Source organism: Lindgomyces ingoldianus, assembly GCF_010093535.1.
Source record: "Lindgomyces ingoldianus strain ATCC 200398 unplaced genomic scaffold BDR25scaffold_3, whole genome shotgun sequence".
NCBI classification, from domain to species: Eukaryota; Fungi; Ascomycota; class Dothideomycetes; order Pleosporales; family Lindgomycetaceae; genus Lindgomyces; species Lindgomyces ingoldianus.
Genome location: NW_022985164.1, coordinates 116,201 through 140,232, shown reverse-complemented (window position 1 = coordinate 140,232; position 24,032 = coordinate 116,201). Strand labels below are relative to the sequence as shown.

At 48.9% G+C, this 24,032-nt stretch overlaps 9 protein-coding genes across 9 annotated transcripts; 5 read left to right on the top strand and 4 right to left on the bottom strand.

Annotated features, from left to right (window-relative positions):
* Positions 1–1,689: 1,689 nt before the first annotated feature.
* Positions 1,690–2,040, top strand: BDR25DRAFT_158960 (uncharacterized protein; the record flags this gene model as incomplete). The annotated part of the gene is made up of 2 exons (XM_033684006.1): positions 1,690–1,785; positions 1,888–2,040. Coding segments are annotated over 2 exons (249 nt in total), but the record flags the coding sequence as incomplete, so codon positions are not given.
* Positions 2,041–2,070: 30 nt separating this feature from the next.
* Positions 2,071–3,583, top strand: BDR25DRAFT_339300 (uncharacterized protein; the record flags this gene model as incomplete). The annotated part of the gene is made up of 5 exons (XM_033693369.1): positions 2,071–2,079; positions 2,130–2,414; positions 2,468–2,725; positions 2,904–3,032; positions 3,083–3,583. The coding sequence occupies 5 exons, from the start codon at positions 2,071–2,073 to the stop codon at positions 3,308–3,310; spliced, it is 909 nt and encodes a 302-aa protein (XP_033553034.1). The 3' UTR covers positions 3,311–3,583.
* A 2,358-nt stretch (positions 3,584–5,941) lies between these two features.
* Positions 5,942–8,946, bottom strand: BDR25DRAFT_252050 (uncharacterized protein). Its single transcript, XM_033686156.1, has 4 exons — positions 7,942–8,946; positions 7,424–7,891; positions 6,794–7,375; positions 5,942–6,745 (listed from the first exon to the last, which is right to left on the bottom strand). The coding sequence occupies exons 1-4, from the start codon at positions 8,672–8,674 to the stop codon at positions 6,060–6,062; spliced, it is 2,469 nt and encodes an 822-aa protein (XP_033553033.1). The 5' UTR covers positions 8,675–8,946; the 3' UTR covers positions 5,942–6,059.
* A 70-nt stretch (positions 8,947–9,016) lies between these two features.
* On the top strand, positions 9,017–9,498 carry BDR25DRAFT_349313 (uncharacterized protein; the record flags this gene model as incomplete). The annotated part of the gene is made up of 2 exons (XM_033694535.1): positions 9,017–9,101; positions 9,131–9,498. The coding sequence occupies 2 exons, from the start codon at positions 9,017–9,019 to the stop codon at positions 9,496–9,498; spliced, it is 453 nt and encodes a 150-aa protein (XP_033553032.1).
* A 172-nt stretch (positions 9,499–9,670) lies between these two features.
* Positions 9,671–11,764, bottom strand: BDR25DRAFT_64334 (uncharacterized protein). Its single transcript, XM_033698863.1, has 4 exons — positions 11,388–11,764; positions 11,243–11,317; positions 10,146–11,186; positions 9,671–10,098 (listed from the first exon to the last, which is right to left on the bottom strand). The coding sequence occupies exons 1-4, from the start codon at positions 11,631–11,633 to the stop codon at positions 9,844–9,846; spliced, it is 1,617 nt and encodes a 538-aa protein (XP_033553031.1). The 5' UTR covers positions 11,634–11,764; the 3' UTR covers positions 9,671–9,843.
* A 1,750-nt stretch (positions 11,765–13,514) lies between these two features.
* On the top strand, positions 13,515–15,460 carry BDR25DRAFT_252044 (MFS general substrate transporter). The gene is made up of 2 exons (XM_033686155.1): positions 13,515–14,790; positions 14,842–15,460. Exons 1-2 carry the CDS (start codon positions 13,859–13,861, stop codon positions 15,269–15,271), a joined length of 1,362 nt encoding a protein of 453 aa, XP_033553030.1. The 5' UTR covers positions 13,515–13,858; the 3' UTR covers positions 15,272–15,460.
* A 375-nt stretch (positions 15,461–15,835) lies between these two features.
* On the top strand, positions 15,836–18,207 carry BDR25DRAFT_309625 (uncharacterized protein; the record flags this gene model as incomplete). Its single annotated transcript, XM_033691105.1, has 3 exons — positions 15,836–16,935; positions 16,985–17,615; positions 17,731–18,207. The coding sequence occupies 3 exons, from the start codon at positions 15,836–15,838 to the stop codon at positions 18,205–18,207; spliced, it is 2,208 nt and encodes a 735-aa protein (XP_033553029.1).
* Positions 18,208–18,303: 96 nt separating this feature from the next.
* Positions 18,304–19,086, bottom strand: BDR25DRAFT_374998 (uncharacterized protein; the record flags this gene model as incomplete). Its single annotated transcript, XM_033697356.1, has 1 exon — positions 18,304–19,086. The coding sequence occupies one exon, from the start codon at positions 19,084–19,086 to the stop codon at positions 18,679–18,681; it is 408 nt and encodes a 135-aa protein (XP_033553028.1). The 3' UTR covers positions 18,304–18,678.
* Positions 19,087–21,148: 2,062 nt separating this feature from the next.
* BDR25DRAFT_277178 (spindle pole body interacting protein) lies at positions 21,149–23,960 on the bottom strand (the record flags this gene model as incomplete). The annotated part of the gene is made up of 3 exons (XM_033687600.1): positions 23,004–23,960; positions 22,896–22,956; positions 21,149–22,849 (listed from the first exon to the last, which is right to left on the bottom strand). Exons 1-3 carry the CDS (start codon positions 23,693–23,695, stop codon positions 21,149–21,151), a joined length of 2,454 nt encoding a protein of 817 aa, XP_033553027.1. The 5' UTR covers positions 23,696–23,960.
* Between the last annotated feature and the right edge of the window lie 72 nt (positions 23,961–24,032).

Genomic DNA, 24,032 nt, shown 5'->3' with positions numbered 1-24,032 from the left:
AGTGGTTTAGAACACTGTTGCTCCATAGCTAGTCTCTTAGCGTTATGTGCATTTACCCGCTCTCTCCAAGAGCCTAATAGTAACAATAAAAATCACTCATTCTCAATACTAGATATTCGCCGCGTGGTACGGAAGCAAAGCAACACTAGCACGTAGAGTCACATAATTGATAAGGGAAAAGGGAAAAGGTTCAGCTTAGAACTAATTGTTCATTAGTGAACTTATTGCACCAGATATCTATCAAACTGCCTAATTACAACATCTTTAGACTGTACCGACAATCCTATCACCAGCAACATTCTGTAATTGCACTAGGAATCCGCGTCGTATCTACTTACAGTACAACGCACCTTTCTTTACACTTACTGTATGGTATCTTAATTGGCTCTATTACATAATTTAATAACGCCGACGGCTTCTTGTCTTTGAAGAGCCGTATTGCGTTAAAAGCGAAGCGCTTAGGCCGCCAGCGCTTGTTGCCTTAGAGTCACTCGAGCACCTCAGGTTCTGTGGCTAAGTCTAGGCGTGGCGTCCTTCTAGTAATACTCACTCCGCTTGCTGAAGCCTAGACTTGGATCTTAGTATTCTGTATCATGCGTATATGTGTTGGTTGCGATGTGCTTAAGAAGGACGAAGACGTGATGGGTTGGATAATGGATCAACAGCGAGTCTGCGGAGCTGTAGCGCAGCGCGATGGTGTATCTCTATGGCATGGAAGCGTTCACATTAGCTATAGTCATCTACTGCACTACGTCTCGAACGGCTGTATCGGAAGCTAGTTACAGCTTCGATGCTGCGTATGTTTGTTGACACGAGCTAGACACCAGCGCCTTTAACCTAGCCCTGCTCCCAATCCGAGCCGGTTTTCAGGTGTCCTGGAGCGCTTGACAAAGGCGCCATACACAGGTCTAAGCCGCGATAGATTACAGCTAAGCTGCTTTAAGCTAGGCGTGCGGGTCCTCCTTATCTAGCACTTCTAGCAGGCGGACTTAGAATTAGCACAGAAGCACAACAACCTCTCAAGCTTAAGCGCAGTGCTTAGGATAGGATAATGATATAACAAGCCGTAAGTTAACAGACTTTCAACAAGATCCATAAGCTTTTAACGCACCTTCTGCTAGCCAAAGCAAAGTGGTCGCGTGACGCTTATACTAAATTGTTGTATTTCATGGTAAGCAGAACCCGTTTCTAAAAGATATTAGGGGAGAGTAGACTTTATAACTTAAGGCTACTATTCCAAAGATATGTATTTTCCCTACCGGCTATTAAGTTTGTTATGTTAGGGAGTGTCTGTATAGGGTATCTCGCTACGCAGGGACGGACGTTAGTCTAGTACAGCTAGCGGCCTAAAAATAGCTTAAAAGCTAGGAGCAAATACAAGGATAGAAACAGCAGTTTATTGCTAACCTCTGCCTAGAGTTTCTAACAGGACAGTATGAGAATTAAGGGAAGTGCTAGGGGCTTTTCCCGCATGCGAGAGCAGCGTCAACACAGAAACCTAAGAGCAAAGAGACGCGCAAGGAGTAGGCTCTGCTACTGTGCAACGCCGCGTGCTACGCGTGGCAAATAGGAAACGCAGACGAGGCAGAAAATATGCTAACAAAGTTAACAAAAGCTAGGACAGGGCCGCTTGAGGCAGACCATATAGAGACGCTAAGAAGTATAGTGGTGGGGTTAGTAAGAAAGCTCAGAGGGCGGTGGAGAGATGCTAAGGAGCAGGAGGTGCAAGTGATGGAGACAAGGGTGCTTGGGGAGGAGCATCCAGACACGCTAACCAGCATGCATGTCCAACTTAGCGTCAACGTACAGGTAGCAAGGGTGGTGGAAGGAGGCCGAAGAGAGCTGGAGGTGCAAGGGATGGAGACCAGATAGAGGATCCTTGGGGAGGAGTATCTAGACGCACTGGCCAGCATGGCTAACTTGGAGTGCATGTTCAAGTGCCAAAGTTACAATAGCGAGGCTATTGCATTAATAGAGGAATGTCTCCAGTTGCGGAAGCAAGTCCTTGGCTGCCAGCATCCGTACACAGCATTTTCGCTTATGGCTGTAAATGAGTAGAGGCTAGATAATATGGACATGGTGAGTTAAGTAAACTCTATTGTATGCATTACGCTCTTAAGTATCCTAAGTGTTGCTTGGAAGAGATTGCTTCGTTAGTAGAGCGGTGGAAAAGTCTACGAAATCTTTTTTTTTTCTTGTGTAAAGTAGCAGGTCAGGCCATCAGCAGCTGGACAAGCAAGAGAGGGCCTGGATGCCACGAACAGGAACTGGTTGAACCCTTGGTTTTACGCACTGTTATCGAACATATTCAGATCCAGAACGACCGTCATGAACAGATTCTTAGATTTTCGATCTACGATAATCATGACGATCACTCAATGTTTGGTAAGGCGGCCGATTATTACATGGGATGGGTGAGTACTATATGCGTATCGCTTCGGACAAACTCATTGATTGATTTATTCAGTCTTTCGGTGGTCTCTTATTAAAGCAAAATGGTGTGGCACGAGTTGTACCGCAAGAAAGGCAGCGTTTTTTAGAAATGCTCAACACACCGTATCCCATTCTTCGAAATTCCGAAGCTCCACAGGAATTGTCTATGTCAAACTTAGCAGATTACACTGTTGAAGAACCCGATTGGGCCATTCAAGACGATATCTCGTTAGGTTCAGATATAAAATTTCAGGACTGGCTACTCTCGCATGAGCTGAGAAGGGGTCATAGGGTAGGCGAGTCGACAAGGTATTGAGATCCAAACAAGGTGGATTGAACTAGTGTATTGTAAGGTCTAAGGAGCTCGAGAGAGCTCTGGGCTGACTATATACTGTACGAGAAAGGAGCTAGTCCTAATGAGTGAATAGTGCAGTACATGGGTATGGTATTGCCTGAGACACGTGCGACAGCTACGACGAGTCAGGAAACAACAATTCTTTGCGCCTTGGTATTTTCCATGCAATATGGCCGGCCCCGATCTCGTTTTTATGCTCAATCATGAGCAGCAGCCGGAAAATCGGATCCTTTGGGCGATTCAGGTAAGCTGTCGACGTAATCCAATCGCTAATGTGCTGACTAACAACCGTAGGTGAAGACAGGGGTTTCAAAGGTCAGCAAAGAGGACTCCTTCAACGTTATACGGACACTGGATCCCAACTTGTGGTTCCAAGGACTGGTAACAAAGACGCGTGTGAAAATCCTCAGGCAGCCTCAAAGACTCGGCCCTCAGCTTCAAATTCTCACCATCCTCGTTGTGACCAGTTTAAGCGTGTCCGACTTCACGGACTCGACCAGCTTGGCTAATGGACTTTCCTAGCTTCGCGACGGCTATTTGGAAGCTACGTGGTCCCGTCAATACTCTCAATAATTCCAAAGCCGCTATAAAGCGCACTCTGGCTGTTACTGAATGAATACCAAAGCGGTGGAAGAAGCAATTCAATCAAGTCAACCAGTTTTAGGACTCGGCCAGACTCAAGAACTTTCAGTATAGAACAACGGTACGGAAATCCGATGTTTTGATTTCTTGTTCGCCACCCTCAACCACGATCAAGTAGCAGAGATCTTCGAAGAACCAATTATCAGACTGCCGATGGAATGATGCAAGGTCTGGAGATCCGAAAACGAGAAATGGCCCGCAACGACTTACGCGAAGCTTCGATCGATACAGAGTCTTTGGATAATACGGATCAAGAAAATGTAGACTATTATGAGCTGCCTGAAGGAATGACAGCGGACGATCCTCCATTTGCTTATGGTTTCTGAGGCGTGCCTGCGCAAGGTCGTAGACTGCTTAAACATATCGACAGCCCGTTTAGAAGGCTGATATTTGTGTCTATGCTTCATTGCTGGATTTCAGGACGGATTCTCATGAGTAGGAGGCGTGAAGAGGGATAATGTGTTCCCCTGTTCCCGTTTTGATGGTGACTTAGTAAAGAGGTTAATGCAAAAGATTGTGCTATTTATTGTGCTATTACTATATATAGCCGTCTTTATTATTCAGGCGGGAATCATGATTTGTTCGGAGATTTTGGCAACGCCAGTGAGGTCCGCATCTTTACGGAGATCGGATTCCTTCGCGACCTAGCGACTAATATATCCCATCGCGGCCTTGTGCAAGAGAAGAAAGCACGTGGGTAGCGGAGCTTAAAGGGCTTCAAAGAAAACACTCGCACTTTTACGACAGCGTGAGTGTGGGTGTTAGTCATCGGTTTTATTCGATGGCCAGAAGGTCTCGAGACTAGTTCATGTAGACAATAATAGACACAATAAACTTGAAAATAATACATAATGAATACCAATATGACCATGAGGGCTTATTGAGAACTATTCCTGAAAGTATGGAGGGTTTCCCAGAGGGACGTAGCTTGGTGCCTCTTTCCCCCTTCGTTCGCTGATGAAATCTGTCTTAGTTTTTATCATTAATGATGAGTCCAGGCAGAGAGAATCCGGAATAGCGAATGGACATTGAATAAAAAGAGAAAATAGGACATAGAATATGGATAAGATAGGCGGCAAGGCGACGATGCCTTACGGCGTTCGACATTCAGTCAACACCAAGCAATTCAGGAACATCAAGCTAGCTTCTGCGGCCATCTTGGATGAGTGGCTCAGTTCTGGGACATTTCATGGGATGGCCTATATCTGGGCTTTATTGCCAGCCCATCCCTTAAACTATCTCTCGCGTAGAGTTAACAGAAAACTATAACAAGGATGAGTTTGTATTTCTATAATTGGGCTGGCTAACGGAGTTGGGATAGAAAGGTGAGGCGAAGGAGAGCAACCTGTGTAGCGGCGGTGCAACCACTTCCCCCTCACAAAAATCATAGAAATTCGGGAACCTAAATATTTCGTTCTGTCTGTACGCAGGAGCGACACGTTCTATATAATTAACTATAGTGCGTTCTGTTGCGAATGAAGTATTATAAATATATAGATAAGGCCTATCCCGCAGATTTGGCAGAGCTTTAAATTATAGATCCAGTCGCGGCTCTCTTACAGGCCCAGCGGGCGCGTCTTATGGAGGCACGTATCCTTAATAATCCAGCAGCCCTGCTGCTAGCTTCCTACTTAAAGCACAGCTAGAGAACTGCTTATGTTGTTCTGTTGTGTATTATCTCTTTATGCTTAGAATTCTTATCTTGGAGGTTATTAAATAATCGCGCGTAAGGTGCACTACAGTGTACAAGATCTATTAGCTCTTTATAAGGTATATAAAAATAACACTAAAAATAACGCCCCTAAGGATACAGCAATTAGAGTGCTCTCTAAGGTTCACTCGAGCTAATGGAGAGTCTCTATTTTGTAAGCTTGTCGCACACAGCTAGATGTACTTGGACAAGATGAAGTGATGGCTGTATTAGGCCGCTTTTATATAATGTACAGATTACATAACTGTTAACTAAATACTATCCACCCCCCCTTTTTTGGTTTTGTTTTAAGCCTTGATGTTGAATTTGGCCTTATACCTGCCTAGCGCCTTTTAACTAGAAACACTGCTCCTACATAGTGCCACTATACTCTCTTATAGTAAACTATAACTAGTTATCTAGATTTTACAGCATCTTAGTAGGGCTACTTTAACACTAAGCTACTTATTAATTGCTAATTTAAGAGACGCATAATGTGTACGGGTTTAGATAACTGCTATGCTATCTGCAACAAGAGGATGCTAGATGCGATTTAAAAAGGAGGGGATACAGTACAGTGTCTACCTCTTCATTCTCCTAACTATAATCTAACTAAGCTAACTTTCTCTATGCTAAGAGTCTAAGTACAGGGTTACTCTTACTACTCATAGGTCGGGTTTAGTTGGAGCATCATTCCTTTTCCCTTCAGGCGAGTACAAAAAGCTCGAGTCTACTTAGCTCTATTAATGCTACCTCTCTATCATCACCGCAAAGCCATTAGTATCAAATCAGAAACGCACAGCAAATAAAAGAACGAGAGAAGTTCATGTTATACAAGAGCTGTGAACTACCTTCCAGAGTGATGTTTAAGACTGTATTACATGGCTAGCCAGCGCATGGCGCTTCGTTAACTCTGATCCCACATCCCAGAGCATCGCACTACTCTGCCCCCGCAACCGCAGCTCCTGTAATCCAACTCCAAAGCCCCGCCTCTGGCAAACCCGCCTCAACACCACAAGCCCTCACTACAGCTACTACAACCGCACCCAGCACACTCATACCTCCAAGCACCTTGACTAGCACGAACCCCCTCTTTCTCACTTCATCGCTAAAATCACACAATCCGAGTGGGTCTCTTGCATCCAACCGCCCACCCCTACCATACCAATGCTCATCCGCATTCGTACCTTTCCGGTCTCCATGTCTGATCATCGCCCAATCCGCACGGGGAGAACCATTTCTAGGCGATGAGGAAATGTTGCCACCTCTTACTTCTTCACCGACACGCTCAAGTAGCCACTTCGCCCGCTCGTTACGTTGCAGCTCTTCAAATCGTTCGCGTTCGTTCCGGAGGCTTCGTTGTAGATCACTTGCCCATCTTGCCAGTCTGACTTCTGCGAATCGCTGTTCGCCTTGGGTATAGTTGTTGTATCGAGCAAGAGAAAAGGCTGTTGGCCCTTCGAGGCCTTCTAATGGAGCATGAGAAAGGGAAGGGGAAGATGCAGGGAATGGTGACTGGAGGTTAGAATTGAAGTTAGAGTTCGAGAGGTAGAACGGAGAGGTCGCTCGAGGTACGAGGACTCCTGACGGTGACGTGGCAGAGAAGATGGAAGATGTGGTAGAGGCTGAAGATCATGTTAGCCTGATCAAGGAATTCCATTGCATGTTCGTACTGTTCAATGCACCTCCATTTAGGCCGACGGAGGAGCTCGAAATACTGCTGCGCTGCTGGTGTCTTTGTTGCGCAAAGCTGTGGAGAATGAAAGAATCTCCAGGGAGCTTCGATCGACGTCGCCAAGCAATGAACTTCTTGGCTGCAGAATGCCTTAACCATGCAATTGACTCTGGATCAAATACCTGGGAGACCAAGGTTGCGAGCTCAGACGGGAGAAGGGGCTGCACGTAGTCAGGTGACATGAGTAGTGACGCATCCATTGTGTCAGGATCCGGACCAGGTGTAGATGATATGGTGTAAGGATGAGTTGGAACATTAACTGAATATTGGCAAGGCTCGGACAGGGAAGTGGAGGAAGAACCAGGAACAGAAAGCCCTTGAACAGCTAGCAAGGCATCATCCACCGCTTGTCCAAAAAAGAAAGGCTTTATCGAAGTAGTCTGCAGCCGGGCTAATATCGACGTTTTGACTGCTATAATTTCGGACGGGGAGAGCGTGTCCGATTTCGCAATGATAGGGATGACGCTGGTGAGGGAAGAAAGGCGTTGCATATACTCGACGTCCTTAGATATATCGTGGCCTTCTTTTAATTAGCTTGGTATGACTTCTTTAAACCAGTGTCACTTACTAGGGGATAGTAGGTAGAGAACTACATCTACCTGAATGCCCCCATTCCCGCTGACAACACCAAGCAGTTCGCTGTCCTCCATCGAGTCCGTCAACGCATTCCGATGTAGCAGTGACTCTACGTATTCAACCACTAAGTTCATTTCGTCTGTGCTTGAGGAACCTCTCTTGTATCCAGGGGTATCAATGAAACAAAGATTCCGCTCTAACACGGTGTCGCTTAAACTCTTTCTTCGTCGGAGCACGCGGGTCTCATCAAGATCTGTCCACCAATGTGGGTATGATCTTGTGCTTGCATGAATCTCGGTTATTCTTAGAGTTCCGGGGCCGACAACTTTCCGCTTCCGGGATTTTGATTTTGGTGGCGGCGACGGCTGGATGAGGGACTGGGATGGAGACAAAGGATCTACATGAACAATATCCTCGCATAGCTGTACAATGGAGCGAATCAACGAAGTCTTCCCAAGCCCTATTACAGAAGTTTAGTTGTAGAACACCAGGGAGAGGCTCATTACTCACCAGATTCACCCGCAATCAGCACTTTCAGCTTCCCCATAGACTTGCCTTTGGGCGTGAATGGCCTTCGAGTCGGCATCTCTATGCTCGGCATGACAAGCTGTGGGAAGCTGCTCGAATTCTCTTGCTGAGTATCCTGTTCCTCTTCCTCGCCACTCGATGTAATAGCTTGGCTAGTCATTTCATCCATGCCGGAGTCGTCATCAGAGAGCTTCAACGACTGCAACGAAACAGACTTGGGCGTACTCGGCATTGCCGACGGAAGTACTGAAGATGCGGCATTGATGTTGAGGGGGGTGAGAGGTGCGGAGGTGGTGTGATTCGAGACTCTCCTCCTATGCTTTCTTGCCGGGGACGCTTTGGAACTGTCGGACTTCCTGCTAGAGGCTTTCGGCGAGCTGGCTGCTGACACCTTCGAGCTCTCCTCCTGTGCCTTCGCTGTCTCGGCCAGATGCTCTGTACTCTTATCTATAGCACCGCTTCCCTGGCCAAATGCAGCTGCTAAGGTGTCTGCTAAGCTCTGAACGCCAAAGGTGCTCTCCCGCTGCCTACTTGCTGGCTCGGTGCTCTGTGACTGAGCTATCGATAGTTCTACATCCTCCTCACTCCTTAGGAAGAAGGTGGTAGGTACATGGCTAGATGGGCCATGGTGGGCAGGGGAATGATCGGCGACGCTGGACTTGCGGGATCGAGGTTTAATGGAGGGGAGAATGTCGCCGCCCGATGACGGCCGCATGGTTGATGGTCTGCAGATATGTGAATACTCGAATGCAAGCTGGAAATTGCTGCTCAGGAGGCGGTCGTGGACGCTCGAGGTGCGGTGGTATGGTGTGTGTTGAGTGATGATGTTGCGAGACGAGCGAGCTGACCCCACGCACCCCCGCTGAGCACGAACCGTGGGAGCTCAGGCCGCGTGCCGTTGTCCTTGAAGATAAAGACAGCAGCCCAAGGCGAGGGAGACGAAGACAACGCAGGCCAAAAGAGCGATGAATGCTGTGATTGCCTTGAGTGTCGACTCGGCCACGGCAAACACGATATGTCCTGCGACGTCCAACATGGTAGGTTAGCCCGTTGCTGCATGGCCCTAATCTGGCCGAGCGAATCAACCTCCACCCTACCATACATGATGCTTCTAAACGGCCGCCTTCGAAGCGTGCTATCAGGTGACACTATCATCCACTAGCCCCCTCAGCGCATCGTGGCACACTTCTTTTGGATCCTATATTTCCATTATTTCCTTTGCCTATCATACACAGTCCAGTCCAGCCCTCTAAATTACACCACTCCAAAGCTCGCCACGCTCGTCCTCTTCACTTGCTTGTTCTGTCCGCTGTGGAAACTTTTGACGAGAGTTTTGCTACTAATGACGCGCCCCAAATAAGCACTGAATACAGCGAACTTGTGCAGTTTACTCTGCACGCCAGTACCACCATCACAAGGCTGTCCAGCATGGATATCCGGCCAGATCCATTGTCCGTACCCCTATCCAGCCCTCGAACCGCTCAGATGGCCATCCAGATGGAAATTAAGGGATATCAGAATTGTAAAACAAAACACTGAAGAAACCTCTTCTTAATAACAAGGTAGCGCCGATGGCGAAATAGGGTACAGAGGGAAATGCAAATAAAAAAAGACTCGCTATGCAAGGGTAATCAGGTGCGCGTTCTCCATGTCTCGCGAAATGCAGACAGCTAGAACTTTTGCCGAAACAAGCTCGGTAACTTTTAGACAGGCGCCGGAAGGGATAGGGGTACAGTACATGTGTGTGAAGCCGTAAGTCGTTAATAAGCCAGTTCTAGCCATATTCGATGCTCAGCATAGGAGATCGCTCTATGGTGTAGACCTGGTGAGAGACGACGGGGAAGGTAGAGTACGGGTTCATTGAGACGAGGTGGATCCGCGTCTTCAAGCTTCTTGGGCAGCTGCGCGACCGCCGCGTCCGACGGGACCGCCCCGACCACCACGAGGTTGGAAACCCCCGCGGGGACCCTGCATACCTCCACGACCACGGGGAGCGCCGCCGCGCTGGTACGGTGCAAATGACTGGGGGCGCAATCGGCGTTCCTCAACCTTGATTTCGACACCGTTGACAGTGTGAGGGTTGTTGCTGACGGCGTTCTGGAATCCGGTAGCCGTCTTGAAGTCAACGAAAGCACAGTTCTGCACGGGTTAGCAAACTCTAAATGTGACGGGTTGCAGACACTGACCTTTTGGCGGCTGATGTCGAGGTACTCAATATCGCCGAATTTGGAGAGAGTGCTTCTCAAGGCACCTTCTTCGACCTGGCTGTAGACATTCTTGATGTAAGCCCGCTTGCTCTCCGCCTCGCTAGTCGGAGCTTGGTTCTGAGCGCGCGATTGTTCCTTCTTGTGCTTGGTAGCCGTCTCCCACCCTGCGGTCTCGCCTTGGCTGTTGGCTGGGGATGGCTCGCGAGCGGGAGCAGAAGGCTGAACAGCCGGCACGGCCAAGGGTTGGCTCGGAGCGGTGGTGGAGGACTTGGGTTGAGGTGGGGCTTGTGGGGTGACGGGCGTGGGAACGTTTGGAGTGGCAACCTTGTTGGCGGAGGCAGCGAGGCTAGCCCAGGTGCGAGGGGCAGCAGGCTTGAGCGGGGCGGCTGGCGTGGCAGCTGGAGGAGCGGGCTTGGGAGTAGGAGCGGCAGGCGTTGGAGAGGGATCTTTCGGCTTCTCGGGCTCAATTGTCTCCTCCATGGCAGGCTCCTCGGGCTCCTCGGTAGGAGTCTCAATTGAAACTGCTGCTGCTGGAGCCTCTTCCGCTGGGACGACCTCAGCCGTCTCCGGTACAGGGGTACCGTTGACAGCTGCAGGAGGAGAGGCTTCACGGGCTGGTTCTTCATGGACAACATCTTCGAGCTTCTGGTCGACTTTAACAAGATCTTCCTCGCTAGCAGCAACTTCGTCGCTCTGGTTCAGGTGCTCGGCCTCAGGAACTGCAGCTGTGGGAGCAGGCTCCTGCACACCGCTGACCGGAGCAGCTTCCTGTTGAAGCTGTTCCTCTTCCTCCTCTGGCTCCTCGGCAAGGTAGCGGAAGATATCGTTGAGCACAAAGTAACCATTGGTCTGCTCGGCTAGAACAAAAGTCTGGACGAACCTCTTGTGCGGCTGGCCTTTGTTGGAGATCTCACCAATGACTTGGATGACAATGTTTGCATCGGAACCTTGAGAGTCAACATTGGTGACGCGGACTTTGGTGTCGTGGAAGTCGAGCTCCTTGATCTGGTCGTTTATGGCCTAGGAAGGTATTTGTCAGTTGATGGTCGATTAAGCGGAATTTCGCTGCCAAGTACCTTCTGTCCAATGCACACCTGAATCTTGTCCTCCTCAGTTCCAGAGACGAACTGTGAGCGCTTGTTGTAGAAGAGCTGAGACTGGAGTTAGCGAGATCACTTCGAGAAGACGGGCCGGAATGGCAGTAAGAGGGGGAGGACTTACGAAGAGCTTCTCGGGGCTCTTGCTGAGAGTGGTATAGTACTGCTCAACGAAATACCAGCCGACCTCGTCTTTTGGAATCTCAGAGGTAGACGCACTGCTGCCCTGCTGGCTGGATGGGGCCTGCTGGCTGGTACTATAACCGGTGGCACTGGTGGTGCTCGCGGCGTTGTAACTGCTGGCCATGGCATCATACGCCGGTTGCGCATAGCTGCCATTGATAGGGATGGTTGATTCGGCAGTTGCCATCTTGAAAAGTTCGGAGATGGATTAGGTAGGCGGGTGGACTGGCTTCGCGGAGGTGGCGATGCTGGGTGAAGATAAGTGAGGATGGGGCAGGACAAAGTTCTCCGTGGGGAGAGATTATTGAGGGTATGAACTGCTAGAGAGCAAATGTTAGGTAAGAATAGAGGCGATTGGTCTGGGCCACACTGACTTGCTTGCGCCTGGTGAGAGCTGGGGAGAGATGAGTGCTGGGATACGACTTGGGGAGCTGGGAAGAGCTCGAGAGAGTGTGATGGACGCGGCGAATTAGATGGCAGTAGATGGAGCTCCCCAAGGTAGGTCAAGCAGATGGAAGGGCGGTGGTAATGCGATGGGTGGGTCGAGGTTCGGGGTTGGATTGATGATCCTGTGAGGGCACCTGGCGAAGAGAAGATTTCGACCTAGATAATTTGGGGAGGCGCGCTAGCCTTGCCGAGCCCCAGAGTGCCCCGTGCGGCTTTATTCCGGCAGCGGCCTCCCACGAACCACCCTCTTCGCTCCCGCGAAGACCTTCCTCACCCAGAGATCCCCAAGGAAGAAGCAGTCCGGATCCTGAGTCCAAGGGCAACAGAAACTCCAATCGAATGCGTCAGTCAATTTTGCGTCATGGAGCAAGAATTGGCCAAGACAATCGTTTTCTCCGAGTCTCAACAGCTGAACAAGCTACCCACCGCATATCAGCGGAATGCATCTCTACTTCTCGATGTGCTAGCGCGAAGTATCTGTATCTGTCCGCATAATCTGGGTGGGCAAGGCCTATACCGATGGGTCGACCGTAGAAAATGTATCTGTTGGACCACTGCAGCTTGGACAACGGGCCACATCCGCAATAGTACTCCCCTCTACCTCTGCATTCCCAATTTTAGACCGCATCATTCAAGTCCGATAGCAGAGAGAGTACACTCCCCTTTCTTCTGTTAATCATTTAACTCTTTGTTCCCTTTCTTATTTTGATCCTTATCGACGTCTGTTTGAAGTAGTGGTAGGGATCTCAAGCTCTATCTAGGTAGCATTCCAGGTCAACAACCACAGTCTCGTTGCCCACGACAAAACGCGCCTGGGGCGCGTTACTGATAAATAAGAGATCGGCTTTTTGGGGACGAATCCTAGGTTAGTCTACGCCGCGCGTTCCGTAGTTCACGGGCTCAAGTTGTGTTCTCCCTCCCATCCTCTAGATGTTTGCGATGCTTTGAGCATGAAATCTCTACTCCCTTGTCCCCATTCGGTAATACGCTCAGTTCTTACGCAACGTCATCGGGTTGTCGATAAATCGAATAAACTCGCCATTCGTACGCCCGGTTGGTTGGTTGAGAGAGTAAAATAAAGGCGATGTTGAACAAGACCAGTCGAGGAATGTTTTTAGATTACTGTTTGCGAAGTGTTCTTATATCCAGACGCTAATACAACAGAAGAATCTATCCTACTCTTGCTGGTTCTAAGGCATACCTAAAGCCAAGCCACACGGAGCTTTGAAGAGACAGACTTCTAAGGTTGGTGTTTGGAGGCTGGTGCTCGAGTGGCCGTCCCCATCAATTAATAATATATCTATGATGTCCGTCGAAACAGTACAGTATCACAATCTATATGGGGACTGATGCGCTAACTAGTCCAGGGTGCTGCCGCTCCTGAGGCATACGGATGGCACCAGACCGCAGTTTCTTACCTTGGTATTGTGTTCCCTTCCAACATTCACCGAGCCTCGCAGTTCACGGGGTTTCAACTTACCGTTCCAGCGTTCTGCCGACCGAAACGCCGAAGGAAAAACATTTTTAAGTGTCCTGCACCGGTATGTCCGCTTGCTCACGTCATTCACATGGCCTTATTATTGGCGGTTTATTCACTGTAAACATCTGAAGCACGGAGTGAGGCCCCTCGGTCGATCGCTTTTTCTCAACTCCGAGTTCCACTCCCACGCTACAAGGAGGGCGAGCCAAGGTTTCATCGTCTCGCCGACAAGGGTTGCTCGAAAGCGACACTAAATCTGCGTGTCAAACGAGGTCTCTGGGGCGCAGTTTGTACAACCCTTTCGTACAAGACAATGAATCCCCTCTCGGACTTATCTAGGCGCGAGGGCTTGAGATATTAAGATTCCTATTTACCACCCCCTCTGGTCTACTCACAATGCTCATATTCAGACTTCACACCCTTCTCAAATCTCAACTTTGTCAAATACCTTCAAGTATTCTCGATTTCGATCTAAACCCGTAACCATGCCAAAACCCGGAAGCTCCACGCCATCACTCGAGGATTCTGTCCTCCAGTGCAAAGAAAAGGAGGACCTTGAGCAACAAGTGGAAGAGGAACAAGATGTGCAAACAAAAGAGACGAACGCTACGGACGAAACTCTAAACCCATGGCATCCCAGCCAATTCCCCGACGGCGGCAAGGACGCGTGGTTGTGTCTTCTCGGCACCTTTTGCTGTTTATTCTGCAGTTTCGGATGGATCAACTGCATTGGTGTTTTTCAGAACTATTATCAGCGCAACCAACTCAGCCAGTACTCTCCAAGTACGATTTCCTGGATATCTTCTTGCGAGATCTTCGTCATGTTCATTCCGGGGCCAATTGTGGGTTTCTCTTTCGACAATTATGGACCCAAATGGCTCTTGGTCATTGGCACCTTTTTTCACGTCTTTGGCCTGATGATGACTTCTCTCTGCAAGGAATACTACCAATTCATCCTAGCCCAAGGTATCTGTAGTCCTCTTGGTCTAAACTGCATATTCACGGCTGCTACTAGCTCCATTACCTCATGGTTCTTCAAGAAAAGAGGCGCTGCCTTTGGCATAATGGCCGCTGGATCGGGTCTAGGTGGCATCATTTTCCCAATCATGACCCAACATCTGATCCCTGAAGTCGGATATGGCTGGACGATGAGAATCTGCGCTTTTATGATTCTTGGATTGCTTGGAATCGCTATACTCACGGTAAAATCTCGTCTACCGCCGAAACCTCGACCTTTTGTCCCTGGAGTTTTTATCGAACCATTCAAGGATATCCGGTTTGTATTGACCACAATATCGTCATTCCTGTTCTTCATGGGTTTATTCATTCCAATCAACTTTGTCGAAGTTCAGGCTTTGGCAAATGGCATGTCGTTCCATCTTGCTGGCTATTTAATTCCCATCCTAAACGCGGCGAGGTATGTAGCGTCTCCTACCGGAAGCGGTGTAACGCGGTTAACTCTTTTTAGTATATTCGGTCGAATCATACCAGGGATTCTCGCAGATAAGGTCGGCCGTTTCAACATGCAGGTGTTAATGTCCTTCTTTACCGGTATCCTCGTCCTAGCTCTAGCCCTCCCAGCGTCAGGGAATGCCGCCTTCATCGCGTTCGCCGCCCTCTACGGATTCGCGTCTGGTGCATACGTCTCCCTCGCACCCGCACAGATCGCATTCATTTCTAAAGTTGAGCAGATCGGAATCCGAGTAGGAATGCTTTTCTCCATCGTGAGCTTCGCAGGATTGGCTGGATCCCCTATTGCTGGAGCGATTGTTAGTAGAGATCATGGTGGATTTGATGGTTTGTGCATCTTTGCTGGTGTAATGCTTCTTGCAGGGGCCACGATGTTCGTTTTCACAAGAGCGATAGTCGCCGAGTACAAGATATTTGTCAAAGTTTAGGATCCACCCTGATGTTTATCATCCAATCTGTATTTCGAGGTTCTTTGGGATAGAGAATGGGATAAAAGGAGCAACGTGTAAAGATTATAGACCTGCTAGTTCTTTTAAGTGGATATCCACGCTCGATAATCGACAATGTAATAGTAGGAGACAAAGTCTGTGGGTATGTACATAAAGCATGATGTGAAGAAGGGTTAGGTTGCAAGTTTTTACACACTTCGCGCTTTCCTTTCGCCGAATGCCCGATGCGTCGTATTCCTAATACTAAATAACCCATCAACAGAAAGATTAACACAGCCTTTAGGGATTCATAAAATGAGCAGACAATTATTCTGTCTCCTTTCCCCTGAGGTTGGAACCATCTTCACAACCAGTAATATTGAAGACCACAATGCTGTCGTAGGCTTTGGCGCACAATTGTTTCACGTGGAAGGCGAGCTTCGCGTCATGTACGAGGTTGTACGACGGGTATGTACGAGCCTTTAAATCTCATGGCCCCTTCTGCAAAGCCTACCACTTTTTCTTGTCCTAACCATCAAAACGTGACCGGACAACGCTCCCGCGATGCCCAAACTCCGACAGACCTGCACTCGGTGCTCCATGCGCCGGCAGAAATGCGACCGGAAGAGCCCCTGCTCGAGATGCATCCAGAACAAGGAAGGCCATCTCTGTACAACGCAATGGACCAATGGCTATAATCCAAGCGTTCATCGTAAATATCCAAAGAAGGAACTGGATGCGCGCCTTCAAGCCCCAGATCTAAATTCTCCTGATCCGATAGCGCCTCTGAATCTTTCCCAACAAGGCCAGCCGGGATGGCCAGATTCTCCTTTCTCTGGCCAGGATCTATCTATGCAGACTGGACTTACAAATCCATGTGTGAGTCGATGCACTAGGACAGATGATTCCATCCGTGAGCGCTCATTTTCAAGTGCATCTTCCAGCGAGAGAGCTCGACCTGGAACACAGGAAACCGCGCCGCCAAGCACACATCTCGACTTCGTCACTTTTGGACGATCCGACTTTTCAGATATCAGTATTGGCGCCCTTTTATCGGCTAAGGATGCGGACGCTCGAGGCAAGGCATTGGCGCATCAAACCCTTAACCAAAGCCAGCCCAGGCGATTAGATGAGGACGACCTTACACTTTCATGTGGTCCATTCTCAGCCCCCGCTCGTGCCCTTGAAGTCCTCCAACTCCAATCGCTTCTACCTACCAAGAGCCAAACTCTACAGATGATCGATTACCACGAACAATTCATGATATACTGGATGGGAGGGGTTTATCATTCTCCAAGCTTTCGAAAGAGCGTGCTAGAAGCCTTTGGTCATTCTGACGCTCTTGATCTTCAGACCCAGAATATCGATTGGCGTTGGATTGGGCTGTTGTTTTCAATTCTTTCGGCAACAGTTATAGCTGCTCCGGACGCCTCTACGACAGCCTGGGGTTATGGGCGCTCTGAAAAGTTACGTCTGACAAAGCAATGGGCTCACGCCACAATCTCTTGTCTTTTACTTGGAGACTTCGCGTCGAGGTTCCATATTTACTCTGTGCAAGCAATTCTAAACCTGCATACATCAGAGCATCTAGTCGGATCTTCCAAAGAATTCATGGTTTATCAAGGTGCTGCCGTTGGAGTGGCTCGAGGGCTTGGCTTACATAGGTAAGGACTTTGTTCCTTTACTTGCTTATTGGAGCTGACATATGAACAGACTTGGTCCTCACCCAGAAGACAACATATCCAGTGGGGCCACCCCCGAACAAAAGGAAGCCCTGATCCAACGCGAAATGGGACGAAGGACCTGGTATGCAATGGTCTCCCATGACTGGCTTTGCTCTACCTCAACGGGCCAATATAGTATACAAAAGAAACACTTTACTACAGTCTGGCCGGGCTACTTCGATGAAGAATCTATGACTCCAGTTGGGGATGACATACCTACGGTTACCCAGTCCGCCTTACATCTCCACAATGTCGCCCGAAGTTTGATTGAGTTTCACGACGAAATGCTCGATGCACCGGATCTCATGTCAAAATACAACGTAGTCCTGAGAAGCGACCAAAAGATGCGGGCGTTGTGTACCGAAAGAGTTCCAAAATGCATGTCCCCTGGCACGCCTTTCAATCCTTCCTGGCCGCGCTGGGTAGTGTGGGCGAGACGTTTGCATCAGGCCTCTTTGTATCACAAGATCATTATGATTCATCAAGGTTTCATGCCTAAGAGCTTCAAATGTCCTCAATTTGCTTACAGTCGTTGGGCATGCATTGACTCAGCAAAACAAATCATAAAGCATCTGTCCCCCGAGCGGGAAGAGGAAGAACCGCAATGGTGGGTCGAACAGGTATGCCACTCCTTCTATTTGCCAAGATACCCGCTGTGTAACTTGACATGCGTGCAAGCGTTGTCGATTCCTAAGGGAGGCTCGTGCTTGAGTAGTGTGCTAACTTACAATATAGGCTTTTGTAGTTACCGCCGGCCTCTGTTTCGCTCTTGATCTCTTCCACCGTTCTGAGAGAGAGCCCGAGACTCAAGAATACCTAGCACTAGTTGAAAAGGCGATCCAGCTCCTCCAAAGATGGCTACCCACGAGCTCACTAGCTGCACACGGCATCCGCCTTCTTACTTCCTTGCTTAACGAACGGAATAAGAGAATAGAAGCCTCGAGACCGAATCTGCCGTCATCCGCTACGATTGATACATTCCCAAACAATATTTCACCAGCTGCAATTGCGCATGCGGCTTCAGAATCTAGTCCGGCAAATGCAATCATTTCCGACCCCGAAGCTCCCGCGGATCCGTGGGTTCCTGCTACACAAGATCTAGATATGGTCGACTTTGAAGAATTCATGGACACTTTCCCGCTAGAAGCAGGTCTAGACAACAATATGTTTCTCGAGAACATGTTATCCATTGCTCATAGCGAGTTTCTATAGCTACGTCTCGTATTTAATACAAGGCCGAATCTCCGTAACTGGAGCAAATCCGAGCCGAGCTTCGCATTGATGAAGGCCTTGGCAGACTTCGATACAACCTGGTTAGGCGTAAATACGACCACCGAACCGATGGCAATAAGGACTACACAGACCAACGCCATATCTTGATACGCTTGTCTCCGGTGGTGTGCATGCGCGGTTGCAAATCTTGTATGCGAAATCTTTCCCAGTATTACCTCTTGGGAAATCCGTATCAGGAACCTCCTTTCCCAAGAACTCGCACAAAGGTCTCCAACCATCGCACAATGCTCTCGATACCTCCACTTCCCATTTGGCTTAAAATCTCCCTGGTAAAACAAACGAAATCCCTCCCGAAGAACTAATTTCCTTGTCCAATACAAATCTGGCGAGAACCAACTCAGAAACCAATTTATCTAACTATCCTGCTGCACCATGAAGGTCGCCGCCGTGCTAGCCCACCATACATCTACGTCTTTTCGTCGATCCAGAATGACTTTTGCGTTTGGGTAAGCGGGATACAAGCTCTACTGCCATCATTGCAACTAGCATATCAGTTACAGCGTTGTAATCTGCAAATAATTGGTCGAATTCCTCAGTTGTGAAGACAATGTTACCATCCTTGGACCCGCCGTTGTACTTTTTCTTAAGGATGCGAGAGAGCAGTGGTTTTTGGTACCGGTTCTCATCAAAAATGGTTTCATAGCCATGGAAGACGTTTGGATAACTGAGTTGGAGAAGTACTTGACGCAGAGAGTCGGTGCCGGAGCGAGATGGGCCTACGCATATGACCTGGAGTGGCCGAGTGCGTGTTCGGTGCGGTGCGGGAAAGGCATAGATGGATCCAAGGATGGCGTCCATAGTGAATTGAGTGAAGTTACGTCCAAACTAAGAGAACTGCAGAGAACAACGGAAGATGGAATCCTGGTGCTCTGCCTCCCTTTAAAATATCGGGTTCTGTGCCACGAAACTCTACTAATGGTAAGCAAGATCTCAATTGATTCGCTTATGTGCGGCGAGCTCATCGTTGATACTGCTCTGACCCAATAAAGTAATTTTTTGTGGTCGCTTAGTTAGACGAAATTTATCAATACTGTCGTCAGCACTACGAAAACAGAATTCGGATTAGAACGTTTCTGAGCAGTTTCCGGAAACTGCCGCTTGTGGAGGGACGTTATTACTGATTACGTTGGGGACCGGAGAAGACATTTCAAGTTTTAGAAGATGGAAGTTATATTCGAACAGTCTTCATGTTCAACGTTTCGAGGTTCCCTATCACGTACTATGAAAGTGAAGTCCCTCTTAAATCTTGCTCTGCATTTAAGTTCTTCTCAGGATGCTCAACTGCACCGCTCACCGTTACAGGCAGAACAAGTTAAGGCTTACTGCCTTTAGAAGGGACCTAATAAGAGCGCAGGAGCTTCTATCTAGAAGGCAACTTTGAGAATATATGCTTAATGAGGGTTGTCCCTCGTCAATATTTATCTCACTTTTGTACCGCTGTAGCTTCTTCCTCAACTCCCTTCCCCGCCAGCCCGAATATCCCTTATTAATGGCATTGACTGCTTGGACCTCGGAAGTTTCCCCTTGCCTATCACAAAGTCGTTGCAACCATGGTGCAAACCATGGTGCACAAAATCGACAAAATTAACGATAAAAACTCACATAATCAAACTCAACAGAACCCTCCATCTAAATATGACACTTGGGGGGTGGAGGTGGAGCAAACTCCAATTTCTCCATTCGAAGCTCGGACGTGCACGAGAATGATCATATGGAGAGACTTGTGAGGATGCATCTGGTCAATACTTCTAATTGCCCGATCTGGAAGCTTTTTTCGAAGTGACATGAGGAAAATTGAAGCTTAAGTTTGAAGGTGCCACCGGTGGCTTGTTAATCTTGGAATGGGATGGCGGCATTCAGAACAATTCTTAGGCCCTCCCTGGAGTGGCTGGTACAATATCCCAAATGCCAACGAATGAGAGCACCCTAGAGGCAACAGGAGGTGCAGCCTCTGCACAGAAAGAGATGCCGATTCAGACAGATGTTGTGGTCGATGCAAATGGTGAGTTTGCAGCTCGGATTTCCATTGTCACTTTAGCTGACTGTCACGAAATTATATCTCACCCATTCGATACTTTCAATGCTAAAGTGTCTCACGACTAATATAATGAGGATGGGGCATAGCTGTATCTATAATCGCGCTTGATCTCCCACTTCATAAAAAGGTAGCTCGGGCGATTGCGACTCGGGTTGAGGAAAGGTTTAATAGAACAGAGTTAGAAGGAACCCCGATTCCAGATAGATTCGAGAGATATACTTCTCCCAAGTGGCGGATTCCATAGTCTACACCTTTCCCAATCCTAGTACTGAAACCAACTCTGTGAGCATCCGTCAAATCTGAGTCACCGGACCCGTCCGCATATTACCATTTCTATCTGCATTCTAGACTTATCAGACAGCTTACCACGGCTGGCATTTCTTCACTTCTCATTACCCCAGCACGGAGCTTCCAAACCCCTCAACTCATTGCCACTTTCCTGCCATGTTTTACCTCAAGTTCTGAATCTTTTGCATGACTATTCTTTACGCCAAGTTCTTGAGTCCTTGCCATCATCACTCCTCTCTTCTCTCAGTCTTTCTCTTTACCCGAAAATACCTCTGCCCTCCCTACAACAATATCCCCGAGGGTTTTTGGAGCATTGAATTGTCAGCAAACCAAAAAAAAGTTAGCTGTGCTCAAAATTATTCATCGCAGTCGAAGTGCCATGCACGTACCCAAACAAAGTCGCCAAATCCAAGCCTTCATTCGAGTAACTGCTCGAGCTATTTCCCACCACATTTGCCATCTTATATCCCTGCTACAGCTATTCCCCCCCCTTCCTCTGCTTCTACCCCCCCCCCCCCCCCCCAAATCAGACCCCTACCTAACAGTACCCCCACCATCTTCCCTCTTAACCCTATAAAAAGCCAACTTCGCAAACCGCCCCAAACTCCCCCAAAAGTGCCTCCCAGCCTCATGACTCATGATCCTCTCCAACAATCTCACAACCGCTAATCTAACCTCCTCCCTTGGATGAAACAACGCCAAAGACAAATAAAACAGCCCCATATTAGATTCCGGCACGACCATGAGCAATTGTAGAATCGTGTCATATTGCAACTGCTCCGATGGCTGCCGTTGATGCGCAATCGATGTCGAAGGATCATTCAGCGTCAACGATCTCTCAACAGCGGAGGTCAAGTCATCTGAAGACGTGGATGAGGAACCTAAGCCTGCTTCTTCGACTGCACGTGCGAAAGCGAGGTATATGGCTGCAGATTGGTCGTGTGAGAGGCGGAGACAGCGAAGCTTGTCATGCTGATGATGTAAATCAATACCCCTTACGGGTCTCTTATCCCAGCGTTTTGCGAGATCTTGGACGAACGAGTAATAGGAACGCGTGCTTCGCCAGCCTTCAACTCTGTGGACATTTGCTGCAAGTTCTCTCATTCGCGAGCCTTCATCTGGCCAGACGAAGCCGTGGCCTGAGACACCATAGACGCCAATATCCGTTTCGTGGGATCCGGCATAGAGGGCTGATGCACCGTAGACGGTTTCTTCGAACGCGGCGGCGATACGCGTAAACTTTAGGATCCAGGAACGCCATTTTGCACGGATAGCATTTTCACCATGGCGATTTGCGATGCTGGCAAGAAGCCCTTCCATGAACTGAGAATCCCCAGTCGGATCCGCAGCTCCGCTCTTTCCATCGGCGCCAAGCTGCAGCCCACCTGCTCCATTCGGTAGGCCGCTTTGTTGCTGGAAGAACAGCAGGCCTTCGGTTACTGGTGCCCCTTCGATCCGATGGCTGATTTTCATGCGGCCGGTAGGGAGGTCGCATAGTAAGTCCCACCATTCTGGCTTGTGGGAGAAAGCGGGATTTGTAACACCAGCGATGAAGCCGGGGACTTTGAGGAGGTCATCAATTTTGGTAAGATCGGTGTAGGGAAAAGCGTGACGAATGAAGCCTCGAAGAAGGCCACCCGAAGCTAATGCGCAGGCTGCGAGAACCGCTTCAGCTACCTCACTAGAAGGTCGATTGTGGCCGAGGAATATTATTCGCTTTTGAGTGAGAAGAGCGTTTACAAGGACGATGATGGGATGAGTGTAAGCTCCGCTTGTTGTGAGGTGTGGATGAAGAGCAAAAGGTTGCGGTTGTGTTGAATGAGGACTAGAAAAGGTCTGGATCAGTTTAATAAGTGAGAAGTCTCCCACAGTCTCTGGGCTTAAGGCCGTCGGAACTTTGATTGGGACGGGGATGCCGTTGTAGTTGACTTTCGATTCAAATTCGTGCGTATCTCGTGGAGCTTTGTACTCCCGGGCTTTGTGATCAGACCCAGAGGACGTCGCTGAAGGAAGGGAATCTCGTTCCGCGTCCTCGACCAAGCGCTGTTGAATCATGACTTCAAACTTCTCGATGAACATGTCTTTCGCGTCGCTAGACTGTAAGATAAAAGACTCCAGATTGGAAAGTTTCGGCATCAACGACAGATCCATGGCATTCAGAGCATTATAAAGCGAAGCGAGAGTTTCAATGACTGGCGCCCTGAAGTATTCTTCAAGTGCGAGGAGCAAAAGGGGCTAGAGTGCATAAGTAGTCTGAACTTCTTATAGAGTATTCACTCACCTTGTATATGTGCAAGAATGAATGTCTTGTACAAATTGCCATGGCCTTGACGATAGCACCTCTGAACAAGGTCAGCAACAGAGAGTCTCTTAACGCTGGAGAACAGACCTCTTCACTGTGTTGTCCTGCTTAGTGTTCACCAAATTCAATACATACACGAGAGGTGGCCCGTCAGCGTCGGTATCGTCATCGCTCTCTTCATCCTCGGTGTCATAAGATTCGTCGTCCGGTCCGCACTCATCCTCTTCCGCCCCAGCCGCTGTATCCTCTCCATTTTCCAGGCCCTCTTTCTTCCTCCTGCGCCTCCTCCTTCTCTCCCTTCTCGCCTCTTTTTCTTCATCCTCAGCACTCGTATCCTTATGCAAAAAGAAAATAGTCCAATCCTGACTGCGGACATGTGCCTGATCCGGCAGCATGAGTTCCGCCAACATCGTCTCATCCCCACTAATCGGCCCAGGGTACTGGTGTTCCATGACCGACCCGCGGTCAATGTCAAAAGATGCAACCAGTATGTATTCCACATGATTCTCCACCGAATCGGCAGGGTACTGTGAGCGCATCTTGGCTGCGTTCTTGGATTTTGCGACTCGTGGCGCCGAGAGGGAGGAATTGCACGAATGCGGATGAGACGAGCTGTATGAGACATCATCTTCTCTGACCATTGGAGGCTGGGGCGACCGGCCTTTCTTGTTGTCGTTCCGGGTAGATATCGAAGAGGGAGATCTCGAGGGCGGAAAGGAAGAGAAGGACGCCTGTCGCTGTAGCCCGCCATTGACTCTCTGCGTCATAATTTCCGCCATTATGAAGTGATTGCTTCAGCGCTCCAAATTCAACCCATTCACGCCGGTGATGTGCTGGAGGGCGTGAAGTATGGGCCGCCCCTCGGCGGAGGCTTGTTCCGAAACGTGTGGTTTCAGGAACGTGACGGTCGATTGAGACTTGGTTTGATTTGATGTTGGGCAGGCAGGGAAAATGGGGTAACGGGGGACGGTCTAGCTTACCTAGGTATTGTATTGTGAAGGATCACATTGTAGTGTTCAGACGAAGTTTGTGCGGCGCTTCGCCATTACAGTGGACGTTGTGGAGGTGCGACGCAGGCAGGGGTCCTGCGCTTATCGATATCGGTGCTAGCGTTCC